At 37.7% G+C, this 12,770-nt stretch overlaps 1 protein-coding gene across 1 annotated transcript in view; it reads right to left on the bottom strand.

The window, feature by feature from the left end:
- tmeff2b (transmembrane protein with EGF-like and two follistatin-like domains 2b) overlaps nucleotides 1-11,213 on the bottom strand; it is an 81,530-nt gene extending 70,317 nt beyond the window's left edge. Inside the window, exon 1 of the mRNA XM_067373926.1 lies at nucleotides 11,042-11,213. Coding sequence (XP_067230027.1) covers nucleotides 11,042-11,213 — 172 coding nt within the window. The remainder of the gene's footprint in view (nucleotides 1-11,041) is intronic.
- Nucleotides 11,214-12,770: the final 1,557 nt, after the last annotated feature.

The following is a 12,770-nucleotide window of genomic DNA, read 5'->3' as shown; positions in this document are numbered from 1 at the left end:
CTGTGTATTCTGACACCTTTCTATCAGAACCAGCATTAACTTCTTGAGCAATTTGAACTACAGTAGCTCGTCTGTTGGATCGGACCACACGGGCCAGCCTTCGCTCCCCACGTGCATCAATGAGCCTTGGCCGCCCTTGACCCTGTCGCCGGTTCACCACTGTTCCTTCCTTGGACCACTTTTGATGGATACTGACCACTGCAGACCGGGAACACCCCACAAAAGCTGCAGTTTTGGAGATGCTCTGACCGAGTCGTCTAGCCATCACAATTTGGCCCTTGTCAAACTCTCTCAAATCCTTAAGCTTGCCCATTTTTCCTGCTTCTAACACATCAACTCGGAGAACTAAATGTTCACTTGCTGCCTAATATATCCCAACCAGGCATCCACTAACAGGTGCCGTGATGAAGAGAGAATCAGTGTTATTCACTTCACCTGTCAGTGCTCATAATGTTATGCCTGATCTGTGTGTGTGTGTGTGATATATATATATATATATATATATATATATATATATACACACACTTTAATTGACTCATTAAAAAAATAATATATATATATATATATATATATATATATATATATATATATATATATATATATAACTTGTAAAAAGGGCTGTCAGTCAATTAAAATTTGTTACATGATATGCTGATGAATTACTAAAATTGATAACATATTTGCTTATAACAGCTTAATAAAGATCATTCAAAGACATTACATTGTGGCACAAAATAGAGTAAAGCACTGAACAGAAATTAGAAAAGTGGTTTTACTGTTTGTAGGTCAATGTACACAAGCAGAAGAACATATTTGTCCATTACAGTGTGTTGCATCTCTTATTTCGAATCGAATATGACTGAAAGTATGGCTTGTGGCTCAGCAAGTGAGTCAGATGTTAATTTGGTAACCACTCCAACTATTTCAGTGTGTAAGTGAGATGTTTTAGAGTTTGTGTGTGACTCATTTGTGAGTCATTTTAATTGACTCATTAAAAATAACTAACTTTCATTGGCGAATCAGGCTACACTGGTTGCATGTAGCTTGGTTGTCTGTCTCAAATTCAATTCACACTGCACATCTACATCTCCGTTAACTGGTGATATGATTTTAGAAGGTCTTTATTATGCTTAAATTAAACTTTAATATTTTTATATTTCATATTTAATATCAAGTGGTTTAAATATAGCAAACTACAGAGCAAGTTTCTAGTGTAACTGGCAACTTTTTCCAAAAGTTTCAGCTTAGCTTAGCTCATTTTTTCTTTAAAAAAACAGACCGTGTTGGTAGCTTAGCTAGGTACACTGTTTGGGTAAACAATGAACATCACACAGGAAGTGGCATAGGAAATACACTGATAACAACAGAACTGAAAGTATACCAAAGATGACATCGGAGATATCAGAACATTTGCTGACAAACAACACATCACAAGAAATCTGTGCTTGCATATGTTGTGCTAATGAACTCGGGGCAAAGTTTCTTTGAACTAAAACATCTGTTAAATGAATAAATGAATATGCAAATGGATTTGAGAATCATTAACCCGCAGGGTGCAAAAGCTACTAAGCATCTGCAGTAGTGTTACCTAAAGCTCACACTAATGTGAGTTATTGCTACCAGACCGCTGTTGTGTTCATGAACAGAGACATTATATTACACATTATAATTTGCAGTATTTTTGAGATGTCAGGTAATTAGGAAGCATTAAAAAGATTTATTTTCAACATAGTAATAAATGTGAAATCACGTGCATCTTTTTTTACAGCTAAAAAAATAAATCATTGCTTCTGTTTTTCTTTATATATTATATATATATGTGTGTATATATATATATATATATATATATATATATATATATATATATATATATATATATACTAACTACAGTACAGTACTAACTACACTAACTACACTACACTATGAAGAGTTCAGATGCAAAAGCCTTTTAGTGCTTTCTTGATAAAAATGCTAATTTTAGAAGAAAATTTCAGATGGCACTTAGAGGCTTTTGCATCTGAACTCTTCATATATACATATCTTTTAAATTGTTACATACAGGGCTTTAACTTTTTTTCTCACCAGACACTGTAGTTAGTGGTTTTCCAAAGTTACTAGCCTCTCTGCATTTTTACTGGCCACAATTTTGACATCAATACCATGCGGAAAAACTGCCATATAGATATTTTTAATATTATCTCATAATTTGGCAGCAGTTATATTAAGCTGCTGTCACTTTAAGACCTGAAGCACAGATCCATTATACTGTTACAAGTGTTTTCTTTCTCAACTGTTTACATTCACTTGAAACATAACAGTGTTTACATGAATAATTGACATGATTTTGTGTGTATTTGACTGTGTAAGCACAATAAGCAGCAAAAAAGAACAGAGAGGCAGCTTTCTGTGAGCGCATTTTGGGTGTGAGCACAAAATCTGCGGGAATGAGTAAAATTATGTGCAATACACGCAAAATTACACCAAAATTCAAGCCCTGTAACACCAACAATACTCATCTGGAGCAAATGAGACGAGTGAGTGAGGGGAGGCGGGTTTGTGTGTCACTAACAGGCTAAAGCACTGCATGCTAACATCATGCTAATTAAAGCACTGCAAATTAAAAATATCAACTTGAAAAAATCTAAACATACCAGTCTGCCTCAGTAGTCAGTTGTGAGACGACTAGTCGGCCATTGAGACCCACTCATGGCTGTGTGGAAAGCTACGCTTTCTCTGCACTATTAATTGAATGCATAGGCTGGAAACCTCTGACAACTAAAAAAAAAAACTTCACTGTTATCATCTCTGCTACAAAAACTTGACAGTGAAAAAAATTGCCATAGAAACGTTTTTCACCTAGAAATTGCTAGTAAATTCCACAATTAATTACAAAGTAAGAGTAAGTAAGTGAATTGAAGTCGACATGAAACAGAAGTTGCGATAGTCATTTCTTCTCTATTGTGGTGTATGTCCAAGCGAAATGGCTTCTTTAACAAGAAAAAATTTGGGGCGGGACCTGATTTTGTCCATTGGGAATTGATTGGATGGTTGGATGATTGCGGTTTGCTATTGCTGTGATGATGTGTGAGTGACAGGTTGACCAGTAAACACATTATCAGAGAAGAAAAGAGATGTCACTGCAAAAAGGAGGGGAAGCTATTTTAATTAATGATTTTGTAGGCAAATGAATAAAAAAAATGATAAATTGTTTAGAATAAATATTGCAATATTCAATATTACAATTATTTGTCAGCTCAAACAGTATTCTTTTGTAAAACATACTCCAATAATTAACTTAAATTAACTAAAAAATCTCTTCTTTTTTTACATTGTAGTAAACTGATTTCCCATATAGTGAAATCTCATTATTTCAGTAGTGATTTCTGGGCTGTCACACCTCCTGGGTTCAGTCACTGACGGTTGTTGATGCTAGCCATTTGGTAACAAATGCATGTAAGTGAGCACTACCCTGTCGCTCGTAACAGATGGTCCAGTAAGAATAGCCCGGCCATTAGTGTAGTATTTATACACTCATCATTAATCTACCATTGAGCTTGTTGGCTTTCATTTTCAAAAATAGACAAGTAGGAACTGAACTGTTATGTTAAATGAAGGACAAAGCTCTGTCTCTGACTTTTTCGGAGGTACCCTTGGAATACCGTGTTTATGTGCACAAGGTTAATAAGGACTGAACTTCGCACCTTCTGGCACACCTGTGGAGGATCGACCCAAAGCCCCTGGGAGTCGAGCTCGGTTTCACCGCCATATGGCTGCATGTGACAGCTGCCCATAAGTACCGATCGAATGAACAGTGTTTCCTGTCTGTCTCGTGTAGCCAGACAAATCACATTCGCTCAAGATTTTATCTGGAGAATCACGTCACAATGCGAGTTTGGATGACAGAGAGCACACGCTGACAAAAATACACATATTATGATCTGAAACGTTTCAAGGGCATAAAACGTTTCCCAGAATACAGACAATTCGATTACATGTGCTAATTTAACAAATTAAGGAGCCCACGTACATTCCAAAGCAGCAACCTTTTTACCACTTTGAAAATGGAGGGACATTGCCTGAGTGACTGACCTTAAAGACATCATGAGTTTTGCAAATGGAAGGTATTATGTGATTTCACTCACTTCTGTTTTAGAAAATCTCTGTTTTTAATATGAAACAAATCTCGTCTGAATGCTTGCCTGACCTACCTGATATTACATGAATTTGGTTCTAGTGTTTTTAGTTCTTGGCTCTAGTTTGATTTTAGTTTATACATGCCTAGCGTTTTGCATGTTTGTTTAGTAGAAATTTGGCAAATTTTATCATGCTAAAAGTTACCAACAAAAGCTTATAGTGTCAGATTGTACAATATTAAAATCAATTCCAAAGATTTTCATTTCAAATCAGAGCAGAAGACTGCAGAGTAGCATCATAACAACTTTCAACACATAAATGTATCTAATATGATAAACAGTGCTGCTTTACCCCACATCCGCATGGCCGGAAGAAGCGGAAGTGACTGTGACTGTGACTGCTCTCGAGCCATGTGTCTCTCATTTGCAATCACTCCAATGGCCTCGTTTCTGCTCGCACAGAACTCGGCTCTGCTCTGCTTCATACTACAGTAACATTAATAATCTCATCCATGAACATGATTTCTGATTCCCGATTCTTTTCGACCAGCTGTGAGGTGAAGACGACAACTCCCAAGATTCCGCGCTCAATCTCAGCGTCATCAAGCTACAGCTTTGTTTTGAATAAGCAGTGAAAATTTACATAGTGTGCCTTTAAACATACTTTCACCAGTAATATCATCTCAAAAAGTCAAGCTGATTTTGATAATTATCAGCATTTTGTTTGTAAATGCACTCATTGAGCCATGACTGCAATAAACCATTTCTCTAAAAAATCTGCTCAATATGTATTTACTTTTAAACAGTTTTACCAGTAGCTTACACCAAACAGCCTTTTATTATGCAAAGTGTGAGCCACTTAGAATAACACTACACAAGGTAAGTGATTTGACAGTTTACTGCGTTTTAAAGCTATGCCATGCATTCACTCAGTAATTCTTTTCCTCTGAAGATCTTTAACATAGTAGTTTCTAAATGGCCTATATTTGTGAATGTGTGTGCATATTCATTTTTAAACTGAGAAATAGTATGCATTAAATACACCACAGAAATAGTGACTAGATTGTTTCAGTTCTGTTTGTAATTTACTATCATTTCCATCCATTACGTTTTATTCTAATTATGTGCATTAACTAACTTTAAAAGGGTAATTTACCGCTTTTAATAAAACTTGGCTGCATATGCAGTAGAAAAGCAATTTCATTTTAAATTGGTACTGCATGACTAGACAGAGAAAAAGGGCTGTGGCATTCCCTTTTGCTAAAATGGTAGGGAAACTTCAACACCCATAATGCCCTGGGCTCGATCCCTCTGTCTTGTGTTCATTGCTTGTTGCGCGTAGGGATCATTGTTCAAACACTAAATTTGATGTTTGTTTCTGTGCAGCTGGCCACTCCAGCCCCATCCAAATTTGTGGGCTGTGTTCTAAATCTTTTGCACCCCTAGGATATACTGCATAATTGCCCACTGTCTGATGCAAATGCGTCACATAATTGTGTAATTATTTGAAGAACATGAAACTGTGGCTTTGGGCACAAATAGATTCAGGTCAAAAGGAAAGTCATACAGTGAACTGATGCAACAAACATGAAGGCTTTGGCAGGTGTTTGTCATTAAAAACATCTACTTAAAGTGTCCCTATCATGCGATTTTAAAGCTTCCTAATTTGGGAGGTCTCCTATAATAGACTGACATGCATCCAAGGTCAAAAACTCTTTAATTTCCTCATGATATACATTACAGAGCTGCATGATTAATCGTTAAAAAAATTGCGATCTTGATGCAAACACCCACACAATCTCATTCCTAAATGACAATGATTCTCCTGTGTCTATTAAACCTTTGACAAAATCACACTGGAGCATTCAAATCTGTGTTTACACTGCCTTTGACCCAGAGAAAGCAGTTATCATGTTTAGGTATGAAACAGCTTCACAGTCTTTTCAACCACACAGTATTGTTATTTGCGTGTTAATATACAAATTATAACTGAAGTACTGGAATAAAAGTTTATAGTTCGGATATAAACCCTGATGTCTAAGAAAGCGAACAAAATAGAGCAAATCACCTTTTGAAATCAACTTGGCTCTTCAACTAACAATTGTATTTATTACATTGTTATGCCACCAGGTGGTGACAAAGTGGCTGTTAAAAATGTATTTGTCATTGAATCATTCATTCAACAGATTTGTTCAGAAATGCTGATTCATCCAGCAATGAAACAAGTGAAGTATTTATGAGTGAGTCATTGAATCATTCACTCAAACCGATTTTTTAAATGATTAATTCAAATTAATTAAACATATTAAATAGACTGCAGCAATTAACATTTTGTCATAACAATGTAAATGACATGTTTGGGGTTTTTTTTTGTTTAGTTGTCTGTTCAGAATCATGGTAGAATTGTGATCTCTATTTAAAACAAAAAAATCGTGATTCTCAGTTAATCCAGAATCATTGCAGCTCTACATTGCAGCACATCTTACAGTGTCTGAAACAGTTCAATCTAGGATTGGGTCTCTCTAAACCCTCCTTTCCCTACTCTGCTCTGATTGGTCAGATGGCCCAGTCTGTTGTGATTGGCCTACTGCTTATAGCACATATTGAAAACAAAACACCCATTACCATATATGAATTTCAGCTCCGGAGACATCTTCTCGACATGTCGACAACACAAACCAAACTCTTACAGGCCTCAGCTACAACTACAGTGTTTGAGGGCAGGTCAAATTAGAAATGCAGGAAACCAATGAAGATCATAGGCGGGCATAATGCAAATTTGTTACAAACCTATGTAGGAATCACTCTCAGAAAAAAAGGTATGGCAGTACCCTAAGGTACAAAAGTGTAAAGGTATACATCTTTGTACCTTACTTACCCCTAAATGGTACATATTAGTACCTTAAAGGTTCATATTAGCACCTTAAAAGTACATACTTTTGGGAAACAATCATTCCTAACAAAGCATAATAGTATGTTTTAATTTACAAAAGACTGCTGCTTTGATTAGTAACCAAGACAAGGTGAAGAATCTTAAATATGTCTTATTTATTACTTTATTACATCATATCTAGACTGAAACCTTTCTGTTTATTTACAGGTTTAGTGGCTGTAAATCCACGGCAATACTTCAGTGTTTGCATGTTGTGCAGGTGTGTGAGCACGTAACCTGTTTTCAATGTTTAGGAATCGTAGAACAGAGGAAATAACAATGTTCAGAATGAAAAACAGAAACATCTGCCATCATGCATATTTAAACATGGTGCTCTTCCTAACCACTCAGCTTTATGAGTGTGCACTCTGGAGGGACTTCTCCGATTACTGTCCTTTATTTCTCCTGCTCACCTCCAGGTACACAACTCACACTTATTCAATACCAACTCGCTCTTTCTCCCTGAATGAGCCAAGCGGCATTATTATTTTATAACAAACACTCTTGCGTTAGCCATTCAATTAGCCCTGCAACATCTTCCTGGTGGTATACATTAGTCATGCCTCCTCTGAGCCAAGTAATGATGGCAGAACAGAGATAAATAGAGGCGAGAACTCTCTTCCTCCTCGTTTTTCTTGACTGAGTAGTGGCATCCTTCCTGTGCTCTACTGGATTAAATCTCAATAATGGCATTAAAGGAGGGATAAAACAGAGAGAGCTGAACGGAAAACCCCAAGAAACCCAAAATAGGGCACCACAACTTCCTCATTAGCCCAGGAGCTCAGACAAGCTTTCCCTGAAGACCTTCCACTCTCATAGTCTTTCTATTTCTTCCTCTCTCTCACACACACACACACACACAATCAAAATAGGCTCTGGCGTACCGAGTGTCTAAGGAATGAGAAATAAAGCGCTGAGGTGCAGGATTAGACTAATCCCTGTGGTCTTTCACAGTCTGAAAGAGAGAGAAATTTGCAGATGAAAGGCCCAAATAGTCAGGTGTTCTCTTAAATTATGCAGTGCAAAAATCTTCTTTTTTCAGTGTTTTGGTGTTCTTTTCTAGTAAAAATATCCTTAAATCAAGATACATTTACATGAGAGGAGAGGAATTTACATGTATTTCTAAATTAATTAAAAATATAGTTATAATTAAAAAATATATATATTATTAGCATACCAATTTGGGAGACAAAATAAATGTTACTTTCAGAATTAAAAAAACAAACAAACAAACAAACAAAAAACTTATGATCATGTTATCCAGCATGATTTGAGAATGATTCCAAGAGATCATATCACTAGGTTTTGAACACATTTTCAATAGCCGTGTTTCCACCAAAATTACCTGGAATAATTTGTCCCAGGAACTTTTTTCCCCCCAGACCTGTTGCTGTCTGTGTTTCCATCACGGTCTAAAGTACCATGATGATTAGTCCAGTCCCGTAGGACTGTGGATTTCAACCTCCACAGTCCACATATAGGCTTGATAAAGCCTAAACCTCGTTGTCAGTCTATCGGCAGTATTTTTTAAACTCCATAGTTGATTCGAATAGCAAACAACTTTTACTGCACACACCGTGACAGACTTTTAAAAATGTTTTTTTTTTTTTAAATAAAATCAAAAGTCAACCAATCAAATTGCTGTGTGAACTGAACTTTGAAAAAGTACTACCTCGTGAGCAGGGACTTTCTGAGGGGGACATTTCTACCCAGAACTTCATTTAGACCCTGGTTCATGGGGTCGAAACACACCACCCCAAAGTTCCTAGTTCCAGGGGAACGTTCCTGCGGTGGAAACGCGACTGATGTAAACTTTCAAACTCCACTGTTTTATTGTTATCCCCCCATTTAGCATTAGCTCCAGACGTTTCCTCAGCAGCACTTGTATACGACACACAGCGATACGAACAGTAACAATGTCGTCGGTTTTACCATATCAATTCCAGTGTGAGTCCGCCGGAAGTGCATGAAAAGTGGATTTGCAGTGGATTTTTCTCATCATGTTGACAACACAACATGTTGCTTCTCAGTACAACTACAGTGTTTGAGGCCTGGTCAATGTACTAAGTAGACATTGTCCGCATGCAGTCAATGAAGACCATAGGCTAGCCTGGCATTATGCACATTTGTTGCAAACCTACATTGATATGTGACAGAAGTGAGACTGGAACTGCTGACGATTCTTTCCTTTAAGGAGACTTTTACATTCACAAACAGCTATATTGCTTACTGCATGAAAGGTAATATTCTAAACAGCATAATGGGGCACTTTAAGAGGAATGATTGGCTGTGTATTATTCTGTAAGAGGCAAGCAAGAATGTATGGGTCATTTAAACATTCAAATAATCCCTTAGCTCCTCAAGGCTCTCAATAGTTCACCAGCGGTGTGACCTGCCTAAACTAGTGTGCATGACTGTAAAGCTGCCAAAGAGAAAAGAAGCTTACAACAAAAAGACCTGTAGTGTAATGGACTCTGATAGATCTGTATTGGAATATAGTCAAGCCAGCCATCTGGCAGCTTGTCTATCTGACAGCTTATTTTATCAAGCCCTGTTTTCAACACGTGTGACAGCACTGTGGTGGGGTTACGCGATGGGAAGGAATCGATACGACGGAGCCCAGCCCAACGCACACAGAATGAGAAAGAGGAGAGAAGAACATGTCAACAGCAAATATACCGGTCTGCTATACTCTAATTCCCTTCATTTTAATTAGATTTCTTACCGATGTGTCTAGATAGAGAGTAAATTGTTTTACGCAGGATTTTCAGCCCTGAATCATTTCACATAGGTCACTGTAGGTCTGTGCAACAGACAGATTTCTTGTAGACTGTTGCCCCCCTACAGCTATTTAAAGAGAAACATAATTGCACAGCGGGGCCCTTTGTTCCCAAAGTATCTCCGACAAGCGCTCCCTTTCAGTGCCACATTTACTCCACTGATATAGAGTAAAGCAGCACCAGATGTACTTGTTTGGGGCCAGATGATAGCCTTCACATATTTCACATGCACAAATTACCTAGCGGTTACAAATCGTTGCTGGTAACTCAAAAGTTGCAGGTGTGCTGAAAATGTGAGCTACCTCTCAGTATCACAATCCACAGTAAAAATTGTACCTGTTAGATAGTCCCTGAAGCAGCACCCTCACACCTTTATGCTTGAAGAATGCATATTAGCACATTAAGGTAATAATATGCATCGTATTACACCATTATGGGATAAAACAGGTACAAATGTGTAACTTTGAGGGTGACAAGCTGTTGCACCCCCAATTATTTTCCTCACAAGTTATTTTTCTGCCTGATGAGATGCTACCAGCATTGTAATTATAACATTTTAAAAAAGTTTAGGTAGGCCTAGATCATCTTAGGTCAGATTTTCAGAACATGTTCAAATGTCATTAATTAAATAAAATATAATCGTTACAAAATATACAAGACTAGGCTACTACATGTTGCAGTCATTCTTATTTAAATTTCAGATTCGTAAGTAGCCTAGACAAAACGACGTGCTCAATTTCAAAATCACTTGCAGTTCAGTGAGTCAAATGTTGATGTAGTACCTGCTCTGAAGATTTCAGTGAGTTGAAATCGATAACTTGTGATGTCGTCGAGTCTTTCTGAACGATTCCTTAAGAGTCATTTGTTCGTGAGACGGATTAGTATGTTTGTTTTTGTGTGACAACCGACAGACGTGTTTTTTGCCATCATTTTGCAGTAAACTTCTTTTTTATATATATCTTATTACATTCAATTTAGATCACAAACTCAAAAGACATGTTTTTATGGGTGACTTATCAAGACTCCAGGTGGACTAAACATAATTGTGCGCCAAGTTATTCTAAATGAAACCCCTATCTCAATGATTAATTGATAGGCCTAACTCCATTAAAAACAGACAAACTTGAGAGAATAGACGCGCAAAGGTGCACGTCGCTGGAGAGAGTTAAACAGAGCAGCGTGTTCGGGTCTCTTACCGGAGCAGTTCCACCCGGTGGGTGTTTGACAGTCGCTCAGCGATGATGGGAACGCGCAAAGTTGTTTCAGTGGTAATATACAAAAAAAGCAATAGGTCGTGAGTAAAACTAAATGTGTCCAATTCTCCTGCCGCGGTCTGCGTGTCTGTCGCAGCACAGCGCAAAGAGCCATCTCAGTTCACCGGGAATGACACGGGGACATGAACCGAGGGATCCGATCCCACGACGAGCGCAGGCGACACAGATCTCAGCAGCGGAGCAGTGATACACATCTTCCGGGCAATTCTGCGATGATCCCCATGTATGTATGTGCTCTGATACCGGTGCGGTTGGACTGTCTTGACAAATTGAAGTGTCCGGTTGCAGTGATGAAACTCAAAGCTGAGATGAAAAGATATAAACATCCAAGCATGGACCTGAAAAAGCTGTCCGGATCCACTAGTTGATCACTCCATTCTGAGGGGAAAATAATGCTAAAGCGCTGGCTTAAGTATCTCTCCCTCTCCTCTCTCTCTCTTCCTACATGAGGTTTGTCTGAGAGTGTCTTGTTCGGCTGGTGTCTGGCTCTGACTGTGAGGATGAGGATGATGGTGATGATGAAGGTGAGAGGTGGGCACACGCGTCGGCGGCGCGGATTGGCTGTATCGGGTGTAGCGGGTACCGAGCCGTGTAATACAGCATCACAAGCGGAGATCAAGAGTGCAAGCGAGACTTCCTTTACCCCGGGCGGTAAAGGGAAATGGCCTACAAAAGAAGTTTACTTATTCAAATCATTAGCTTTGACCGAAAAAAAAAAAAGTTGTTGTCTCTTATTCGACTTAAAACTTATTTTTCACATTTCTCCAGACCTTTTCGTTACTTTTGCAACAGAATAACAGTTGCAAATGTGAGCTGCTCATTTATGTTTGATTCGCAAACGAATTGTTTGAATGAATCATTTGAGTCGATTCTTTTCCATGTAGGCTATACCTTTCAAACGGGTTCGCAAAGCGGTCTGAACTATTCGAATGTGAATCGCGAATCTGATTCAAATCACAAGAGAAGCACCCTGCAACTTAATTCGAAGAAGCTTTAATCTTTGATATATTTTTAATTAATTTGATACATGTAAGGATTTTTATTAGGAGCAGTGTGAAAAGCGGATATATTTGTAGGTCATCTGACAGAAGTCTACTATCTTTGTAGAAATATGTGTGATAGTTTGCATCAGTGCTATTTTAGTGCGTTCAAATCCATATTTTTTTTTTTACAATTGTGCCATATCTTTAATAGATCTATGAGAATCTTATGAGTTTAAATGGGGCCCACCGTCTACAAAATTCGTTTAACCTGAAACTGAACACTCACTTGTCTGAATTGTTATAGTCAGGCATATAAAGGAGAAAACACCATATAAAGTTAAACAGAAATTATTATTCTATATTTTAAATACTATCACAATGAAACAATATTTTGTCTGTGCTTTCCCAAACAAAAATGTAGAGATGCTAGAATTGTTATTAGAATGTTGCTATGCAGTTGCTGGGGTTTTCTACATTGTTATTTAACACATTTATGTCGTTTTTAGGGTGTTCTCATGCTGCAGTGGTAAGCAATAGTTACCTTAGCAATCACCATTAATTATAAAACCAACACCTCCAACGCATGCTGGGAAAATGCGTGTCATCCTGTATATCACAATATGTGAAGTATTATTATTGGAAATTAATTCCTACTATTTCAGGTAGGT

The sequence above is a fragment of the Chanodichthys erythropterus genome, chromosome 21, assembly GCF_024489055.1.
Source record: "Chanodichthys erythropterus isolate Z2021 chromosome 21, ASM2448905v1, whole genome shotgun sequence".
Taxonomy (NCBI): Eukaryota; Metazoa; Chordata; class Actinopteri; order Cypriniformes; family Xenocyprididae; genus Chanodichthys; species Chanodichthys erythropterus.
Note: the sequence above shows the minus strand (reverse complement) of the source record. Positions and strands in the feature narration are given on the sequence as shown.